General features: G+C 37.8%; 1 protein-coding gene across 1 annotated transcript; it reads right to left on the bottom strand.

Annotated features, from left to right (window-relative positions):
- Positions 1-7611: 7611 nt before the first annotated feature.
- LOC125270451 (nuclear factor 7, ovary-like) lies at positions 7612-17370 on the bottom strand. The gene is made up of 6 exons (XM_048194076.1): positions 16784-17370; positions 16588-16683; positions 16221-16451; positions 16121-16143; positions 15917-16039; positions 7612-9673 (listed from the first exon to the last, which is right to left on the bottom strand). The coding sequence occupies exons 1-6, from the start codon at positions 17174-17176 to the stop codon at positions 9160-9162; spliced, it is 1380 nt and encodes a 459-aa protein (XP_048050033.1). The 5' UTR covers positions 17177-17370; the 3' UTR covers positions 7612-9159.
- Between the last annotated feature and the right edge of the window lie 5199 nt (positions 17371-22569).

The following is a 22569-nucleotide window of genomic DNA, read 5'->3' as shown; positions in this document are numbered from 1 at the left end:
TTTTCTTATTCTTTCCAGTAGTTTGATGAGTCTGTGATCATGCTCTTCTGTTGTCTCACCCCAAACTAGGATGTCACACAGTAAATTCCCCAGTGTTAAAGGTGTCCTAGATTCAAAAATTGAATTTACCTCGGCATAGTTAAATAACAAGAGTTCAGTACATGGAAATTACATACAGTGAGTCTCAAACTCCATTGTTTCCTCCTTCTTATATAAATCTCATAGTTTAAAAGACCTCCAAAGAACAGGCGAATCTCAACATAACACAGACTGTTACGTAACAGTCAGGGTGTACGCCCCCAATATTTGCATATGCCAGCTCATGATCAAAGCATTACACAAGGGCAGCCAGTATTAACGTCTGGATCTGTGCACAGCTGAATCATCAAACTAGGTTAGCAAGCAAGGACAATAGCAAAAAATGGCAGATGGAGCAATAATAACTGACATGATCCATGATAACATGATATTTTTAGTGATATTTGTAAATTGTCTTTCTAAATGTTTCGTTAGCATGTTGCTAATGTATGCTACTGTTGGTTAAAGTTACCATCGTTTCTTACTGTATTCATGGAGACAAGAACCGTCACTATTTTTTTTTTTTAACACTTGAAGTCTGTATAATTCATAAACACATCTTCATTCTTTACACACTGTTGGAGAGATTTATAATGTTAGCTTTAGCCACGGAGCACCATCAAACTCATTCAGAATCCAAATGTAAACATCCAAATAAATACCATACTCACATGACCCGAAGCATGCATGCAGCATACATGATGAACATCTTGTAAAGATCCATTTGAGGGTTATATTAGCTGTGTGAACTTTGTAAATGCACTGTATTATAGAGTCGTGAGCTCGATGGGCAGGGAGCATGAGATTTAAAGGGCCAGCAGCCCCTGAATCGGTGCATAGTTAATGATGCCCCAAAATAGGCAGCTAAAAAAATTTATTTAAAAAAATTTATGGGGTATTTTGAGCTGAAACTTCACAGACACATTCAGGGGACACCTAAGACTTATATTACATCTTGTTAAAAAACGTTCAATGGCACCTTTAACATTTTTATGAGCCAAGCAAATAAGTCAACAAAAATCCCCTTAAAATCCAATGCATTGTAACTATCCAACAATATATACAAAATAATTAACATGACAGTCTGAATGTGAACATTTCAGTGGTTTCTGTGTCTGCAGATAACAATTCACCAATAACTTTATGGCCCGGTTTCACAGACAGGGCTTAGGCTAAACCAGGATTAGACCTTAGTTCAATTAGGGTATTTAAGTAGCTTTTATAACCATACCCTAGGAAAAAATATATTACTGATGACCATCTTGAAACAAACCCATGGCTCTGACATATTTTAAGATATGTCAGTGCAAGTTGCTTTCAGTTAAAACAGCTCAAACATGCATTTTAGTCTAGGACTAGATTAAGCTTTTTCTGTGAAACCAGAGGCATAAGCCTATTTATTTATGTCTCCTGGTCAGTTGCATTTTATAAATCATGTTTAGTATGTTTTACTGCTGTCTGTGACTCATCAGGACAGACTTGTGATCCACCAGTTGAGAATCACTTATCTGTTAGTTTCTAAATGCCTTTGTTTGTTTGTTTATTCCGTTTCTCTTTCAGACTGATGGGGCGCATGGAAAAAGCCAAAGGGCGCATGGAAAACTCGTATTTCTTTGTTTAACCTCAAATCAAGATATCCAGATGCAACTAAGAATTCAGATGTGGAAGTTTAATTAATCTACACTGTGTGCAGAATTATTAGGCAAGCTAACTTTCTGATCATATTTTTTTTCCAAACACATTTTACCAATTTCAATCCACATCAATCTTAATAACTACTATTAATAATGTTTTTAATCATTTATAAGTGATATTTAATTGTTCATGAAGGCTGGAAATGAAAAATGCCTTATATTCAGGTGTGCAGAATTATTAGGCAGGTTTGCTTTTACAGGCAAAATGAGCCAAAAAAGAGATTTAACTTAGACTGAAAAGTCAAAAATGATTAAATACTCACGAGAAGGACGCAATACTAATGCAATACTAGAAATTGCAAAGTTAAAGCATGACCAATGGACAGCAAAATGCTCATTGGGTCAGCGGGGTCATACAAAAACAGGTGGAAAAGAAAAGACACATGTTAACTGCAAAAGAGTTAAGAATTAAGGTGAAGAGTTAAGTGTGAAACCATCAGGAACCTTTTAGTCTCCAGCGCCACCATTTTCCAGAACTGCAACCTACCTGGAGTCTCCAGAAGTGCAAGGTGTCTCAGAGACTTAGTTAGGTTAGCTAAAGAATCCTAAAAAATGACCCGCTCTTAATAAGAATCCTTCAGAATCCTTCAGAAATTTTTATTTCACACACTTCATCATTTTAAAGACACAATTAACAATAATTAAATCACAAGCTGAAGTGTTATAAAATACATGAAGACTGGGTTTTTATAGGCCTTATAGACAGACAGATTGAGAGTGACTCCTGAAGGACCAGCACCACATCCTCTTTTACCACTCTTTGAAGAATTTATCTTCCAGAATCTGGCAGTAAGTTTTGGAAGATCATTTTTAGTCCATCTCTGCAAGACGGACATTTCAGGATAAGAGAGGGACTAAAAGTAAACTCCCACACCTTACTGCCAGATTCTGGATAAATTCTTCAAACAGTGGTACAAGAGGATGTGGTGCTGGTCCTTCAAGAGTCACTCTCAAGCTGTCTGTCTATAAAGCCTATAAAAACCCAGTCTTCATGTATTTCACAACATTTCAGCTTGTGATTATTATTAAGAGCGGGTCATTTTTTAGGATTCTTTAGCTAACCTAAGTCTCTGAGATCCTGACACCTTGCACTTCTGGAGACTCCAGGTAGGTTGCAGTTCTGGAAAATGGTGGCGCTGGAGACTAAATGGTTCCTGATGGTTTCACACTTAATTCTTCACCTTAATTCTTCAATCTTTTGCAGTTAACATGTGTCTTTTCTTTTCCACCTGATTTTGTATGACCCCGCTGACCCCATGAGCATTTTGCTGTCCATTGGTCATGCTTTAACTTTGACATTTCTAGTATTGCATTAGTATTGCGTCCTTCTCGTGAGTATTTAATAATTTTTGACTTTTCAGTCTGAGTTAAATCTCTTTTTTTGGCTCATTTTGCCTGTAAAAGCAAACCTGCCTAATAATTCTGCACACCTGAATATAAGGCATTTTCATTTCCAGCCTTCATGAACAATTATATATCACTTATAAATGATTAAAAACAATATTAATAGTAGTTATTAAGATTGATGTGGATTGGAATTGGTAAAATGTGCTTGGAAAAAAAATATGATCAGAAAATCAGCTTGCCTAATAATTCTGCACACAGTGTATGTGCATTAAAACATATATAATATATTCATCCTCTATATATTGCTTCCCATGTCTTCTTCCTCATATGATCACAGGAGTTAAGTGATGTTTTTACACAACAATTAACACAATAAAAAAGTGATGAATATATTTTGATTGCAAGTACATATAGTGAAAGGTTACATTGCAGATCTCCACTCTTCCAGTATTCAGTTTTTTGCAGATAGAATGCAAAGGCGATTGATATCGACTGTCTTTGCAAACTTCAAGGAAAATATGTCAATAGCCGCGTTTCCACTGTCGGGGCTAAAGTAGGCATGCAAGTGTGTGCCACGGCCAGTCGTGTTTCTACTGCCACTTTCTGGGCTTGTCTGGTCTTCCTCACCGCCAACGGTCAGGATTTTTTGGCCCACCGAATACCTTGTCCATAGCGGGCCAGCTCGGGCTTAAAGAATTAGTCCACTTTCAAATAAAATTTTCCTGATAATTTACTCACCCCCATGTCATCCAAGATGTTCATGTCTTTCTTTCTTCAGTCGAAAAGAAATTAAGGTTTTTGATGAAAACATTCCAGGATTATTCTCCTTATAGTGGACTTCAATGGCCTCCAAACAGTTGAAGGTCAAAATTACAGTTTCAGGGCAGCTTCAAAGGGCTTTAAACGATACCAGACGAGGAATAAGGGTCTTATCTAGAGAAACGATCTGTCATGTTCGAAAAAAAATAAAAAATACAATTGTATATGCTTTATAAACACAAGTGATCACCTTGCACATACTTCCGCTTTCCGTATTCTTCAAAACGCTTACGCTGTATGTCCTACGCCTTCCCTATTCAACTTATAGAAAAAAAAGGAACTGGCGCTGCGTTCGTTCTGTAAGTAGAATAGGAAAGGCGTAGGACATACAGCGTAAACTTTTTGAAGAATGCGGAAAGCAGAAGCATGTGCAAGGCGATAATTTGTGTTTAAAAGTGGACTAATCCTTCAAGGAGTGGTTACAAGTACAAGTACGATCTTGTTCATTAAATTTATATGGAAAACAAGTTACATTTTGCATATGTTGTTTATGTTAACTGAAATAGATCAGATTAATTGGTTGCGTGGCTACTGTTCAAGTATTTGGAGCATTTTTTTGAGTAATCAACTTAAGAATTTGTTTTAATTTACAAAGTTAAACACAAAAACCAGTGCGGGGCAGGACTAGTGAGGTAAGGTGAGATGACTCATACTGCACACTCCAGACATCAGTGTTACAGAAATCCTCTCCCTTCCTCTGGTTTGATGCTGTAGTTACTCCAAGACTCCAGTATCTCTCTTTAACCTCCACATCCCAGCAGTGTGTTCCTGAGTTAAAACCCTCTGAACCCAGAACACAATCATAATAGTCAAATCTCTCAGGATTATCAGGAAGAGGTTGACTCTTCCAGCTGTCTCTCACACTGGTCAGATCATCAGACAGGATGAGAGATGGATGAGTCGTGTTTGGATCCAGAATCACAGGAGCTGATGAGACACAATCAACAGCTGATTTTATTCTGATGTTCATATAATGATCAAGAGTGAACCGTACACAGATTATTATGAATTATGACACTGTTGATCAAACACATCAGACATTTTCCTCTGATCACTGTCAGTGTTTTTAGTCACACACTCATTTTTATTATCAGTGTTTAATGGCATCAGAAACAAACATTAAATGATTCAAACATTTGTGTCTCATCAAGAGAAACTGATATTCTGGAAAAGTTAAAATCACAATAAATCAATCAGAGCTGTTGAGATGAAAAACTGTACCTGTATAAAAATCTGTTCATCTTCATCTGATCATCTTCATTAAACTGAACCTTAATGTGTGTGTATTTGATTTAAATACTTTGTTACTGTCTGATGTGTTTGACTCAGTAATAAATCATGTTAATATTATAAGATGTAATAAATCAGTGTGTTGTGAGTAACTGAAGCAGGTTCTTCTGGTAAACATCATTATCTGAACAAACCCTCATCATTGAGTTTCTGAAACATGGAAAAATCAAGATACATGAAGCAGCACTTCTTCTAGAAACCCTTTCAAAATGATTCTTCTTAAGTTTTGTCTTAAGAACAATCTTTAAAAAAAACTGATAAGAAAACAAGCAATTCTTGGAAAATTGGAAAACTTACAAAATAACTTTTTACAAAATAAGTTTTTTTTACTTCTCCTCTCTGATGAGATTATAAAATTAATAATTTTCTTCATGAACTCTAGAGACTGTCAATAGTTCCTCTAGCAACACCATCATAATGGAAAATCTTTGAGGATCTTGAAATACATATTGAAGTTCTTGATTTCACAATATTATATTTGAGCTTCAGTGTTTCAGTCTGAAGAATCACAAATGAAGCCTCAAGTATCTTTTCACTTTTACACTGTTGAGCTTGTTCTGGATTTGAGTAGATGAAGAAAACAGAAACATTCTCAAAAAAGATTTTATAATATTCATTATATTATATATAATAACAGGAATTTATGTGAATTTATGAGAATTTATGGGAATTAATTGGAAATTTTGGAAAATGTATATAAATGTATAATATTTATATAAAATGTATCATATAAAAACATATATATATTTTTTTCAGATATTTATTTCAGTGTCACATGATCCTTCAGAAATCATTCTAATATGCTGATTTGATACTCAGTTATTATCATTGTTGGAAACAGTTGTGCTGCTGAATATTTTTTATAACCTGTGATACTCTTTTCAGGTTTCACTGATTAATAAAAAGTTAAAAAAGAATATAATTTATTCAAAATAAAAATCTTTTCTAACAATATCACTTTAATATCACTTTTTATCAATTTAATACATCCGTGCTGAATAAAAATATTCATTTCTTTCGAAAAAAGAAAGAAAAAAATTACTGATCCCCAAACTTTGAATAGTAGTGTATATTGTTACAAGAGATTTCTATTTTAAATAAATGTTGTTCTTTAAATTTTTATTCATCAAAGAATCCTGAAAAAGTATCACAGGTTATAAAAAATATTAAGCAGCACAACTGTTTCCAACATTGATAATGGAGTATCAAATCAGCATGTTAGAATGATTTCTGAAGGATCATGTGACACTAAAAACTGGAGTAATGATGCTGAAAATTCAGCTTTGATCAAAGGAATAAATTATATTTTAATGTATATCAAAATAGAAAAACATTATATTAAATTGTAGTTATGTTTTACAATATTACTGTTTTTTCTGTATTTTTGATCAAATGTGCATGTTATGGACTGGAGGAATGCACGGTGTACGCAGGGGGTGTGGCTTCAATAACCCAAGTAGTGTGCTGTGTGAATGTGATTGAAGATTGTGCAGGGTAAAAATTCAACTAAAACTGCATTAAATATGGTTGTTTTAACCAAGTAACGTGACACATGAATCAAAGCTCCAGAAGGCATCTGTGGATCCGGCTGTGAGATCTGGACTCTGGAAGAACATTCAGGAGTCAGAACTGCAGTGGCTTTGGATCAGAAGCAGAGAGACCAGAGACACCAGCAGATCACTCACCTTTCCATTGAGACTGGAAACTTCTGCAGGACAAACACACCATTTATCATCAAGAACTCAATCAATCATCAATCAATCAATGATGTGAAATCAGACCTTCAGAAAGCAGACGTCATTGTCTTTCTTCATCTCCTCCATGTCTTTGATTGTGTGTGAAAGAGCTGAGATGTGTCTGTTCATCTTCTCCAGCTTCTCCTTCATCATCTGTTTCTTCTGCTCCTCTTCCTCCCTCAGTGCAGTGATTGTAGCTTCTTCTTCATCTCTGAGAAACTGATGAAGCTTCTCAAACTGCTGTTTAATCTGACGCTCTGTGTGCTCAGCTTGAGACTGAAATCACAGTGTGTGTCTCAGTAAAGGAACATAAATTATGTCAGATAAATCACTTCAGCTGTTCTAATCAAACTTGTAAATATGTCAAAAGTATCAATCCTCACCTTGATGTGTTGAACTGTTTTCTCAAACTCTCCTTTAATGTTTTCATTGTGTTTCAGTTTCTCTTAAGGACTTCAGTGCTGTATTGAGCTCTTACTGCAATTTAAAGAGAAAAACTATAAGATAACAGATATTTCTGTAATATGATCTTATATGTAATACATAAGCTTAATTAAGTGTTTATCCTCATCTGTAAATCAGTCTTACCTTTTATGACGGAACAACTTCACTGATGGGTCTGAATGTGTGATTGATGTGTGTCTGTGAAGTAAAGCACATGACACACGCAGGCTGTTTGTCCTCCAGACAGAAGAGTTTGAGTTTCTCACTGTGTAAACTGCAGATCTCCTCAGATCCTGATGAATGACTCTCATTTCTCTCCTTCAGGAAAGATTCACACAAGTTTTTCAATGCAAGATTAAGTGGAGGATCAGGTTTTGAGGATCTTCTCCTGCAGACAGGACACTCCTGAGTTTTCTTGGTTCTCCAGAACTTTTGAAGACACTCTTTACAGAAACTGTGACTACATGACAGAAGAACAGGATTCTTGAAGATTTTATGACACACGGGACAAGAAAAATCTTCTTCGGATAGTGAAGCCATTTTCACTGTTTAAGCTCCAGCAATCACAATTTTACTTTCACTTTCTGAATCAAGGTATAAAAATAAAGGTTTCAAAAATTAGTAACCAGGAGAATCACAAAGATCTCCTGTCTGTTATGAAACAAAAATCCTTTAAATCTTCATTGATCGCTGATTCTGTTTTTCCATGAGAGAAGTGAGTCAATGTGACAGAAAAGAAAAATAAGTCAGTCTCTTCCTGGTGAGTGTTGTAAGAGGGTGTAGTTTCTGATCACTTTGGGGTATTTAAATGACCAAGAAAGATTAACAAGCTGAGTTTTTGAATAAGAACTATTAAAGATTCTTGTAATACTGATGTGTTACACAGGTATGGACATACCGCATACACAAGCATTTAAATCTTTTCGATACGAACCCATAGACACTAAACATGGCATGATTGAAGTTACCTTAAATGTATCATAAAACATACACATACATACGTGAATACATTGATTGTAATACAGCAATGGTAATAATGGATAATATTTCATTTCCTGGGATTGTGCATGTTCATTTATAGAACAGTCTGTCTATACATTAATGCAAGAGAGTCTGTGTTATGTGTGGATAATGCAGGTTATCATGGTTATAATGCATTTTTGTGTCTCTTCTCTGCTCTCCATAAAACTTGTAACTGAGAACTTCTCGGGGATGGGGACAGACCCCAGAGTGAGCTTAAAACTATTGGTTAACTAACAAATAATTGTGTCTGATTTGTCTCAGTCATTACATTGCTGTCTGTGACCCATCAGGACAGACTTGTGATCCACCTGTTGAGAATAACTAATCTGTTAGTTTCTAAATGCCTTTGTTTGTTTGTTTGCTTGTTTGTTTGTTTATTCTGTTTCTGTCTCAGACTGATGGGGCTTCATATGGAAAAGCCAAAGGGCGAATGGAAAACTTGTATTTCTTTGTTTAACCTCAAATCAAGATATCTATATGCAACTGAGAATTCAGATGTGGAAGTTTTTAAAATATGTGCATTCAATTATGCATTACAATATGTTGCTTCCCATGTGTTCTTCCTCATATGATCATAGGAGCTAAGTGATATTTTTTATTGGTTTCCTTTTTGGGTAAACTATTCCTTTAGAGCATTTCTGAGAAGTTTTACACATAAATACAAATATTGGAAACATGATGAGTGTAAAAGATGAAAACAGGTTGATCCAGACCTACAGGAGTAACAATTATTGACTATTGACCGGTAAGACCCTCAAAGAGGAAGAAAAACCACAACTGAATAATGGAAAGAGTGTGTCAGTGAAGGTGGTTGTGAATGTGTTTAGATGTTTGTTAGTTACAGGATCAGAGAATGACACTGTTCCTCTGTCATAGTCCAGATACACTCTCACACGATCAAGATCCTGTTTAACACAAAAACAAGTGTGGGGCTGGAATACTGGGATAAGGATAGATGACTTATACCACACACTCCAGACATCAGTGTTACAGAAATCACATCCCTTCCTCTGGTTTGATGCTGTAGTTACTCCAAGTCTCCAGAATCGACTCTCTTTAACCTCCACATCCCAGCAGTGTGTTCCTGAGTTAAAACCCTCTGAACCCAGAACACAGAGATAACAGTCAAATCTCTCTGGATTATCAGGAAGAGGTTGTTTGTTCTCTCTCCATCTTACACTGGTCAGATCATGAGACAGCACTAGATGTGAATTTGCAGTGTTTGGATCCAGATCACAGGAGCTGATGAGACACAATCAAAAGCTGCTTTTATTCTGATTGTTCATATAATGATCAAGAGTGAACCGTACACAGATTATTATGAATTATGACACTGAATATCAAACACATCAGACATTTTCCTCTGATCACTGTCAGTGTTTTTAGTCACACACTCATTTTTATTATCAGTGTTTAATGGCATCAGATACAAACATTAAATGTGTGATTCAAACATTTGTGTCTCATAAAGAGAAACTGATATTCTGGAAAAGTTTAAATAATAATCAAACAATCAGAGCTGTTGAGATGAAAAACTGTACCTGTAAAGATTCTGTTCATCTTCATCTGATCATCTACATTAAACTGAGTCTTAATGTGTGCGTGTCACAGACACGCCAGGCTCTAGCTCCGTCCAATCACAGCGCACTCCCTCACCAGAAAACTGTTCACACGCACCTGCACTCAAACAGCACGCCAATCAGTCACCACATAAAAGACACTCACACACATCCAGTCACTGTCCGGTCTCGTTCGCATCTAGACTTACCTTCATGCTTACCTCAAGGACTCCAGTCGATCTACTTACCTGTCTCCAGCGTTTTCAAGTCTACTCCTGTGTCTCCAGTCTGTGTGAGCTGTCTGTCGTCTACGTTGCTTCATCTCTCCACCATCGCCCAGGATCTTCACCACTACAACACAAAGGACAGTACCACTCATCTATCACTCTACATTCACCTACAAGATTATCAATATACTCACCTGCACTACTGTCTACTCTGCTGTGTGTCAATAAACATCAGTTCATTGTACTCATCTGTCTCCGACCCTTCTGTACTATAACAGAAGACTGGACCAACACTGTCAGACACCAGCATGAGTTACCCGGATCCCTTTCAGGAGCTCATTGATGCTTTGCGCCGAGCACTCACCACCAATCCACCAGCACCTCAACCAGCGATCACCTCCGTCAACACTGCCGTCACTCCTTCACCACCTGTGTACGCCAGTCCCATGGCCAAACCGGCGGCCTTCTTTGGTTCGGCGGAGGATTGCAACGGATTTCTCCTGCAATGTTCGCCCGTCCTGGAGATGCAACTGCACTTGTTTCCCAACGATCATTCTAAGGTAGCTTTCATTATTTCACAGTTAAATGGCAAAGCACTTCAATGGGCCAAATCTATTTGGTCGCAAAATAATGCTGTCTAAACCCAGTCTGATTCCAGTTTCGTAAACCACTTCAAAGAACTCTTCGGAAAACCAGCCAGGGATTCTTCAATTAAAAGAAATTATATAATTTAAAAGAAGACAACATGACTGTGAATGAATATGCTCTTAAGTTCAGGACTCTTGCTGCTACGAGCGGATGGAACGAACAAGCTCTGTTAACCACCTATTGTCATGGATTGGACCCTCGAGTGCAGTTGCATCTCACTGCATACGAGGATTCCGTCGGGCTTGAGCGCTTCATCCAACTTTCCATCTGCTTCACCACTCGTATGCAGTTGTGTCTCAAAGAACACCAGAGCCAGCCACAGTTCTCCACCTCCCTCGGCCGACCAGAATCCGTCAGCCCTCCAGAACCAGCCCACAAGTCCATGCAACTGGACACCACAAGACTGACGCCCACTGAATGACAGAGGTGGCTGACCGAGGATCTGTGCATCTATTGTGGTCCTCCTGGGCATGTAATCTCCACATGCCCAATTCGTCCTCCTCGTCCCATGGTGAGTGCCATCATTCCTTCTATTAATAAGATGAAACCACTCACCACTGTTGTAAACCATACTGCTGCTGATGTTTCCATTCCAGTCAATGCACTGGGTCAGCAGGCAACTTCATCTCTGGCACCCTCTGCTGTCAGCTCAAGCTCAAGACTATGGCAACGCTGTCCACCTACCAGGTCAACTCAATAACTGGAAAACTTCTCGGTAGAAGACAAGTACAGTGGGTACGGAAAGTATTCAGACCCCCTTAAATTTTTTACTCTTTGTTATATTGCAGCCATTTGCTAAAATCAAGTTAATTTTTTTTCCTCATTAATGTTCACAAAGCACCTCATATTGACAGAAATCAACAGAATTGTTGACATTTTTGCAGATTTATTAAAAAAGAAAAACTGAAATATCACATGGTCCTAAGTATTCAGACCCTTTGCTGTGACACTCATATATTTAACTCAGGTGCTGTCCATTTCTTCTGATCATCCTTGAGATGGTTCTACACCTTCATTTGAGTCCAGCTGTGTTTGATTATACTGATTGGACTTGATTAGGAAAGCCACACACCTGTCTATATAAGACCTTACAGCTCACAGTGCATGTCAGAGCAAATGAGAATCATGAGGTCAAAGGAACTGCCTGAAGAGCTCAGAGACAGAATTGTGGCAAGGCACAGATCTGGCCAAGGTTACAAAAAAAAATTCTGCTGCACTTAAGGTCCCTAAGAGCACAGTGGCCTCCATAATCCTTAAATGGAAGACATTTGGGATGACCAGAACCCTTCCTAGAGCTGGCCGTCCGGCCAAACTGAGCTATTGGGGGAGAAGAGCCTTGGTGAGAGAGGTAAAGAAGAACCCAAAGATCACTGAGGCTGAGCTCCAGAGATGCAGTCAGGAGATGGGAGAAAGTTGTAGAAAGTCAACCATCACTGCAGCCCTCCACCAGTCGGGGCTTTATGGCAGAGTGGCCAGACGGAAGCCTCTCCTCAGTGCAAGACACCTGAAAGCCCGCATGGAGTTTGCTAAGATGGTGAGAAATAAGATTCTCTGGTCTGATGAGACCAAGATAGAACTTTTTGGCCTTAATTCTGAGCGGTATGCGTGGAGAAAACCAGGCACTGCTCATCAGCTGTCCAATACAGTCCCAACAGTTAACTCCCTGAGGTCTGAAAACGCGCCGGCGCGTTTTGCAGGATTTTTTTCACATTGCAGCAAAACAGACTTAAAATACTCCGTCATTTCTTGTCATAGAGACATAAGTAATATATCATTTGAAACTATAGAATGTCTTCTTTTATTTGTGTACACTCAGAGTAAAAACACAATGTTGTGCTTTTTGTAAAATAAAGAAAACTAACATGATGCGTGATCTCTCCTCTCCCTCTGAACGAAGTCCAATCTGATAGTTCTCAGAAAATGAACTGTAACTTATGAATACTAATGACAAAAAAAATGACACTTATGTCTAAAGAAACATTGAAATTAGCGATCTCTAGAAGACATGCCGTTAGTTCCTAGTTCCTTTTTGTTCTTTATATGAATTTGTGGCCTAAAGGTGTACAGAGAGCGCCCTCCGGCTGCAAGTATGAATTAAAAACACCATTCCTGAAATGTCCTCTTCTTCTTTAGAATAATTTGTGGACTAAATGTGCACAGAGAGCGCCCTCCGGCTACAAGTATGAATTGAAAACACAGTATCCAGCACTCATATTGATGACAATAAATATTACTTCTCAGTATAGAAAATTGACATAAATATATAAGAATCCATCAATATTTCTCCAAATGTGCATGCTTTTAAGCTAAAAACCTATATGAAATGCCATAGAGGTAACATAATTGTTCAGACACTTTGCATCACAGAAATACATTATATTTTAAAGAATATAATAGAATACCATTATTTTAAATTGTAATAATATTTCACAGTATTGCTGTTTATGATGAGCTGAGACATTATTACAGAGGGTTTTTTTCACAGCCTACCTGACTGAAAGGCCTCATTAATATGCAAGTCATTTCAGGTCATTATTATGTGATTCTTTTGTCTTCTCAGGTGTAAATGGCCCATTATTCATGCAGATTCACGCCTCCACGCATACTGTGTTTCTTGACAAAAAGTGTCTTACAAAAACTAAATCAATATATTGTAGGCAGCATAATTTTTACATAATTCTGAAGCAAAAACTCTAGTCTACAACCTCTAATATCCAAAAGTCTTGTGAACACAGATTTAATATACTTTTTTTGGCCTTATTTCAGTGACTTAAGTTTTTTGTTTTTTCAATAACCACGCATAAACATTATTCCTTCAAAAATACAAACATGTACATACATGTTCCTCACATATTATTGTAGCCTAGTTTGTGCTGAATACAGTGTAATGACACTTTTGTCATTTATATGTTTATGAACAACTGAAAAAAGCACAAATGTCAGGGCATGTCAAAACTTCTTCAAGCCCCAAATCAGCCTCAGACTCCAGAGGGTTAAGCATGGTGGTGGCAGCATCATGCTGTGGGGGTGTTTTTCAGCTGCAGGGACAGGACGACTGGTTGTAATCGAGGGAAAGATGAATGCAGCCAAGTACAGGGATATCCTGGACGAAAATATTCTCCAGAGTGCTCAGGACCTCAGACTGGGCTGAAGGTTTACCTTCCAACAAGACAATGACCCTAAGCACACAGCTAAAATAACGAAGGAGTGGCTTCACAACAACTCCGTGACTGTTCTTGAATGGCCCAGCCAGAGCCCTGACTTAAACCCAATTAAGCATCTCTGGAAAGACCTAAAAATGGCTGTCCACCAACGTTTACCATCCAACCTGCAGAACTGGAGAGGATCTGCAAGGAGGAATGGCAGAGGATCCCCAAATCCAGGTGTGAAAAACTTGTTGCATCTTTCCCAAAAAGACTCATGGCTGTATTAGATCAAAAGGGTGCTTCTACTAAATACTGAGCAAAGGGTCTGAATACTTAGGACCATGTGATATTTCAGTTTTTCTTTTTTAATAAATCTGCAAAAATGTCAACAATTCTGTGTTTTTCTGTCAATATGGGGTGCTGTGTGTACATTAATGAGGGAAAAAAAAGAACTTAAATGATTTTAGCAAATGGCTGCAATATAACAAAGAGTGAAAAATTTAAGGGGGTCTGAATACTTTCCGTACCCACTGTATGTCGGAGCGTCGGATCCATTCAACTTCAAGTGGGCATTCTTCATGTGGAGAAATTACATCTGCTGGTTCTCGAGGAGTCCACCGCTGACGTGATCCTAGGGCACCCATGGTTGGAGCAGCACAACCCAGTCCTCTCTTGGAAGACCGGTGAGATCCTGAAGTTGGGCGACACCTGTTTCCCGAACTGTTTCTCTGCATTTCCTGTACCATCTTCTCCACGTACTGAATATCTCTCTGTCTGTGCCACCTCCATTGAAAGTCCTGTTGAGAGACGTTCTGTGGATATTCCACCATGTTACGCCCCCTTCAGTGACGTCTTTTGCCCAAAGAGAGCTTCCAAGCTGCCTCCACACCGGCCATTGGACTGTGCCATCGATCTGCTTCCGGGTGAATCAGTGCTCAGGGGGAAAATCTACCCCCTGTCAATCCCGGAGGAGAAGGCCATGGAAGATTACATCAAGGAGGCTCTGGCGCAAGGTTACATCTGCCCGTCTACTTCCCCTGCTGCTTCGAGTTTGTTCTTTGTGGCGAAAAAGGACGGAGGCTTGCGGCCATGCATCGATTACCGGGCACTCAACAACATCACCGTCAATAAACATCAGTTCATTGTACTCATCTGTCTCCGACCCTTCTGTACTGTAACAGTGTGTGTGTTTATTTTAAATACTTTGTTACTGTCTGAAGTGTTTGACTTGGTGATGAATAATATCAATGATTTTAATATAAGATGTAATAAATCTGTGTGTTGTGAATAACTGAAGCAGGTTCTTCTGGTAAACATATCATTATCTGAACAAACCCTCATCATTGTGTTTCTGAAACATGGAAAAATCAAGATACATGAAGCAGCATTTCTTCTAGAATCACTTTCAAAATGATTCTCCTGAAGTTTTGTATTAAGAACAATCTTTAAAAAAACTGATAAGAAAAAAGTAATTTTTGGAATACAAAATATTCTTAACTTTTTACAAAATAATAAGAATTCTTTTCTTCTCCTCTCTGATAATATTTTTTTCATGAACTCGAGAGACTGTCAACAGTTCCTCTAACACCATCATAATAGAAACTCTTTGAAGATCTTGGAATACATATTGAAGTTCTTGATTTCACAATATTATATTTGAGTTTCATTGTTTCAGTCTTAACAATCACAAATGAAACCAAGTTTCTTTTCACTTTTACATTGAGTTTGTTCTGGATTTGAGTAGATGAAGATAACAAACATTCTCTAAAAAGAGTGATAATATTATATACCTAAACTAGTATGATTTTCATTTACTACAAACTTAAACAATCTAGTGCTTTTGTATCATGAAAAGCCCATGTGTGACTTCCAGTGTGTGTGTAAGAGCACAGATCTTCTCTAGACTCACTGTTTTGGATGATGTCCTGCATCTTCTTCCAGACTCTGAACTGCAGGTTGCCCAAGTAACGTGACACATGAATCAAAGCTCCAGAAGGCATCTGTGGATCCGGCTGTGAGATCTGGACTCTGGAAGAACATTCAGGAGTCAGAACTGCAGTGGCTTTGGATCAGAAGCAGAGAGACCAGAGACACCAGCAGATCACTCACCTTTCCATTGAGACTGGAAACTTCTGCAGGACAAACACACCATTAATCATCAAGAACTCAATCAATCATCAATCAATCAATCAATGATCTGAAATCAGACCTTCAGAAAGCAGACGTCATTGTCTTTCATCATCTCCTCCATGTCTTTGATTGTGTGTGAAAGAGCTGAGATATGTCTGTTTATCTCTTCCAGCTTCTCCTTCATCATCTGCTTCTTCTGCTCCTCTTCCTCCCTCAGTGCAGTGATTGTAGCTTCTTCTTCATCTCTGAGAAACTGATGAAGCTTCTCAAACTGCTGTTTAATCTGACGCTCTGTGTGCTCAGCTTGAGACTGAAATCACAGTGTGTGTGTGTGTGTGTGTGTGTTTGTGTGTTTTAGTCAATAAAGGAACATGTAATTATGTCAGATAAATCACTTCAGCTGTTCCAATCAAACTAGTAAATATGTCAGTAGAATCAATCCTCACCTTTATGTGTTGAACTGTTTTCTCAAACACTCCTTTAATGCTTTTCTTGTTTTTCAGTTTCTCTTGTAAGGACTTCAGTGCTGTATTGAACTCCTCCTGCAATTTAAAGAGAAAATCTATGAGACACTAGATGTTTCTATAATTTGATCTTATAAACTTAAACAAGTGTTTATCCTCATCTGTAAATCTGTCTTACCTTGTATGATGGAACAACTTCACTGATGGGTCTGAATGTGTGATTTTCATGTTGTTGTGAATCTCTGCACACTAAACACACAGACTGTTTGTTCTCCAGACAGAAGAGTTTGAGTTTCTCACTGTGTAAACTGCAGAGCTCCTCAGATCCTGATGAACGACTCTCATTTCTCTCCTTCAGGAACGACTCACACAAGTTTTTCAGTGCAAGACTAACTGGAGGCTCGTGTCTTGACAATCTCCTGCAAACAGGACACTCCTGAGTTTTCTTGGTTCTCCAGAACTGTTGAAGACACTCTTTACAGAAACTGTGACTACAAGATAAAACGACAGGATCCTTGAAGATTTCATGACACACGGGACAAATATAATCATATTCAGCTGGTGAAGCCATTTTCACTGTTTGTCCTTCAGAAATCTGAACTTTACTTTCACTTTCTGAATCAAGGTTTAAAAAATTATTGACCACAAGAATCACAAAGATCTGTCTGTTATGAAACAAATGTTTTAAATCCTTGAAATTTTTTTCCTTGTTGATCTTCACTGATCGCTGATTGTGTTTTGCTTTTTCTGTGACAGCAGCGAGTCAGTGTGACAGAAAGAAGACATAAGTCAGTGAGTCTCTTCCTGGTGAGTGTTGTAAGAGGGTGTAGTTTTTGATCACCTTTGGGTTTGTTTAAACAGGTCAGACAGGAAGGATTTCTTTTGCATGGCTTCATTCCAATTCATATATTCTCATTCTTTTTTGAAAGAGTAATCACTTCACAAGTGCTTAACCATGGTTTTATTATAGTAAAGGTATAGTAGGCTATCCTTTATGATTACCATTTGTATAACCGCAGTTTTACTACAAATACCATGGACTGGTTAGTGTAGTTTTATTTGTAGTAAAACCATGATTAATTTTCGTAAGGGTTAGCCTAACACATTTTTTCACAAAGAATTCAAGTAATGTCTTCGACTGTAGGCTATGTTTGACTCGATAAATTAGCAGTATAATAGCCTATACCCATATTTAAACATTATTTTTCACCCTCTAACTTTTCGAATGAATCTACGTGTGAGGTTTCAATGGTCAATTGTTAAGTCGATTTAGACCAGTGGTCACCAAACTTTTTAAGCCCAAGATCCCTGACCTCGACCTTTATGAAAGACAAGATCTACCTATTGAAGAATTGATAGAAAAAGATAGCGCATAATGTATTTAGTATTTTTTCATGGCCAATTCAGATTCTGATTCTTAAAGGGTTAGTTCACCCAAAAATGAAAATTCTGTCATTTATTACTCACCCTCATGCCGTTTCACACCCGTAAGACCTTCGTTCATCTTCAGAACACAAATTAAGATATTTTTGTTGAAATTTGAAGGCTCAGTGAGGCCTGCATAGACAGCAATGACATTTCCTCTCTCAAGATCCATAAATGTACTAAAAACATATATTTAAATCAGTTCATGTGAGTACAGTGGTTCAATATTAATATTATAAAGCGAGGAGAATATTTTTGGTGCGCCAAAAAACAAAATATCGACTTATATAGTGATGGCCGATTTCAAAACACTGCTTCAGGAAGATTCGTAGCATAAATGAATCAGTGTGACGAATCATGATTCGGATCACGTGTCAAACTGCCAAACTGCTGAAATCACGTGACTTTGGCGCTCCGAACCACTGATTCGACACGCTGATTCATTATGCTCCGAAGCTTCCTGAAGCAGTGTTTTGAAATCGGTCATCACTATACAAGTCATTATTTTGTTTTTTGGCGCACCAAAACTATTCTAGTCGCTTTATAATATTATTATTGAACAATTTGTACTCACATGAACTGATTTAAATATGTTTTTAGTACATTAATGTATCTTGAGAGAGGAAATGTCATTGCCGTCTATGCAGGCCTCACGGAGCCATCGGATTTAAGATGGTCCTCACTGCAGAACACAAGATCCAGGGGATCTAGATTCAACTCCTCCCACTTTACATATACCTTAATCTAACCGACTCCGCCCCCTGGATCTCGAGTGTTCTGCAGTGAGGGGCTACTGTCGGATTTCTACAAAAATATCTTAATTTGCGTTCCGAAGATGAACAAGGTCTTACGGGTGTGGAACGACATGAGGATGAGTAATAAATGACATTATTTTCATTTTTTTGGGTTAACTTTAATTCAGATATCTGATTCTTTTATCACTGTCACAGTAGTAAAAAAATAACTACAAAAATACACTACAGACATTGAAATGTAGTGTATTTTTGTACTCATATTTATGTTATTTTCGGGAGTCACTGGGACAGTGATAAAAATCTACCAGCGATCGCGATCGACGGGTTGGCGACCACTGATTTTGACGATTAAACACTGGCCTAACATGTCGAATTTCTTTCACAAACCTGAGCGGGTGTGCAGGATCTCTGTGGACCAGCAGATGGCGCTGTGATGTTGTCCATCTCCCGGTGAGTGTGTGAACAGACCTGAGGTCTGTCCCTTGAACACACGGCTTCAGTTCTGAGGCGTTTCTTGTGTTTACGCGGCTCTCTGACGCGCTCACGCGCCTGCCAAACAAACACAGGTGCGGAAATAACAGGGATTTCTGGGATTTTTGCGGGCTACCGGTGGAAAGACGGGAAGGAGGCAGAACAAGGCGGCTCTCTGTGACACCATCAGCCGAAGAGTGTGTGTGTGACAGGATAAATAGATGTGAGCGAGCGATCGGTCACTATTAAGGGTGAGACTGTTTAAAGGAGGGTTGTATCTGTAACCGTTAGACTGATCACCATGACCTTTGAACTGAAAATCAGCCAGTATAGTTTCTTAAATCACGATATTAGCACCATATAGCTCCGTTCAACTTCGAGATTTTTTTTTTTTTTTTTTTGTAATTGTGAAATTTGCTAGACACTTAATTAGGAAAATTGTTGTACACCATTTTTCTTTACACTCACATTCATTCAAGATGTGAGGAAAGTGTGTAGCATAAGAATAACACTTAAATAGGCATAATAAGACTTTATGAAAATGTACTTACATATTTTTACACCACATAAATGCACCAAAAACGTTAAGATCAAGTATCTAATAACATAATTTTCATAATGTATTTCTTTTCATTTTCGTGGACCTTCATAACTGGCATTGACCCCTGAAGGGAGTTGCGATAATAATCATCAGACCCTCACAGATCATGTGACTGTCTCTGCAGAAACTCTGTGTGTGTTAGTGTGTTTCCGGCACTGTCAGGTGTGTGTGTGTGTGTGTGTGTGTGTGTGTGTGTGTGTGTGTTTGGGGAGTCAACACAGCAGTTCCTGTTCAGGGTTAAAAATAACCTCAGAGACTAAAATTCCTCTCTCTCTCTCTTTATCTCTGCTGGTGTGGAGTCCGTGTGTTACACAACCTCTAAAATAAAGCCTCTTCAGTTATTCTTTAGGGTCAGCAGAACCCTCTTCATATTAACAATAATATATAGCTTCACTTGAGTTGTGATATGGAGAGTGTTGGGGTGATGCATTACAAGTTATGTAATCAGATTACTTTTTTTCAAGTAATTAGTAAATGTATTTCTTTTATATTTACAACAAAATATCTGAGTTACTTTCTCAAATAAGTAATGCAAGTTACTTTGTTTTCCCATTTATTGACAACACTCCTGTTTCCGTGTTGAGCGAAATCGATGGTAAGCTTTGTGTGCACTGTGTAAACATGATGGTTATTATTGTAGATTTAGACTAAAGCATACATTTACTCATCTCACTTGCACAAAAAAAGAGATTCTGTATTCCTCAAAATTAATAAAAAGTCAAATGCAAACTGAATATTTCGCAAACCTGCAATAATTAATGTTAAATAATAGAAATATACTTTATGCATTTAATCTCACTTTATTAAGCGATGTTTTTGGTGCTGACCTTTGATTATCCAATTCAACAATAATAATAAGTAAAATGACTTTAGATAAACATTACATTTGTGTTTCTTTTCTTTGTCTTTATTGCTTAAGAGTGTTGAACTTTCTTCTCCTGCGATCCAGAATTGCAGTACAGCTGAGATGTTTGTTTGTTTGAGCTGCGCCCTCTACTGTACAGACATGAATTTGCATTTCCTTCAGCCTGAGGCTTATTCATTTCACTTTTGGTGTGAAAGGTACAGATCCCAGCACATGACATGCAGGAAAATAAAATAGTAGGATAAATTGTGCGCACAATTTAGCAAATTGAGTGAATGAAATAAATCGAGCACACAATTTAGCAAATCGATGGAATGAAATAGTAAATTGTACGCACGACTTAGCAAATCGAGGGAACAAATGAGTAAATCATGTGCAGAGTTTACTTTCTTTTCTTGATTGTCATTTGCAGGGCTCCGTAGAAAGGGCCTCTACATTTGCCAAAAAAAAGTACAAACAAACAAACAGCCCTACGGAGCCCCGGTCATGACATGCAGGAAAAAATAGTAGGCTAAATCATGTGAACAAATTTATTTATTCGTTCCCTCGATTTACTAAAACGTGCACACGATTTACTATTTCGTTACCTCGATTTATAAATCGTGCATCGCGCACAATTTTGTTTTCTTGCATGTCATGTGCGGGGCTCCGTACAACCCAGGTAAGAAAAAGCAATGTAAAAGTACCACATTACTTTTCATAAAAAGTAACTAAGTAATGCAATTAGTTACTTTTTTAGGGAGTAACGCAGTATTGTAATGCATTACTTTTAAAAGTAACTTTCCCCAACACTGGATTTGTGGATATTTCATTTCATTCCATACTCTTCAGATCAGTGTTTTGATTAACTCTAAATTACATTGTTTACAAAGTAAAATGCTCTGAACAAATATATAATCCTCTGATGCGGAGGATCCGGGATGCCGTTAAAATTAACCAACCAGTTGTTTCCAACTCAGACTCAAGTAAACTAAACAATCATCTACTGTATCCAGTGTAGACAGCATCTGTGATTATTATGGGTTCTATGTGCTTTTGATGCGAAGCTCTCATCCAGTGTAGGCAAATGTCGGCCGTCAAGTGACTGAACACCAGTAGGCGGGGCCTATGATGCGATGATGTATTCATCAGTGCCTTGGTCTGGAGGCAGTCATATGCAAATGAATTTGCCCTTGTGATGTCACAGATCCTACAATATTAAATGTACTTGATTAAATAAATGCTGTTTATAATGTTTTAAGCTATAAATTTGCAGGATGTTTTAATGGTACAAAGACCTCTTATATGTCAAAAGATCAAGGCAAACTGGATTTCTTATGCCACAACCACTTTAATTATAGAAAAATGAATGAGTTGAATTAAAATAAAATCTTAAACTAATGCACATCTGACTATAAAAGTCTTATGTACAGATTTGCACATAAAGCATGAAGATAAATGTATTTACATAATAAATATATATTGCATAAGTATCAATGACATCAGATAGTATAATTACATTTCGCATTTGAGGTGTTTACGTGATGACTACCCATACGGAAACATTTAGACACTTTCTTTCCTGTTAATGACCTTCAAAAGTCTGAATGTCTTTTTTTCTGTCTTTCTGTTTGTGTTTTTGCTCAGTCTTTCCCTCCGGTTCTTATATGCTCAACCTCTGCCCTCCATCTCTCTCTCTCTCTCTTTTTCACAGACGTGTTTTTGAACGTAGTCTGTTTGATCTGGTCCTCGCATTCCTCCACCCACACCTTTTTCCACATCACTCCATCCATCTCTCTACATGTGCAGAGTGTTGGTCATGCTGAGCTTTTCCACTCCTGAGGAAACGACTGAAAACACCACCTGAC

This window comes from Megalobrama amblycephala, linkage group LG1 (assembly GCF_018812025.1).
Source record: "Megalobrama amblycephala isolate DHTTF-2021 linkage group LG1, ASM1881202v1, whole genome shotgun sequence".
Lineage (NCBI taxonomy): Eukaryota > Metazoa > Chordata > Actinopteri > Cypriniformes > Xenocyprididae > Megalobrama > Megalobrama amblycephala.
This window is presented reverse-complemented; position numbering and strand designations above follow the sequence as displayed.

Coding starts and splice junctions, on each gene's coding strand:
- LOC125270451 (XM_048194076.1), bottom strand. CDS start 17,176: ATGGCTTCACCAGCTGAATATGATTATATTTGTCCCGTGTGTCATGAA. Junction 16,684..16,783: donor AAGTTGTTCCATCATACAAG/GTAAGACAGATT, acceptor TTTAAATTGCAG/GAGGAGTTCAATACAGCACT. Junction 9,674..15,916: donor GACATCATCCAAAACAGTGA/GTCTAGAGAAGA, acceptor GTGTCTCATCAG/CTCCTGTGATCTGGATCCAA.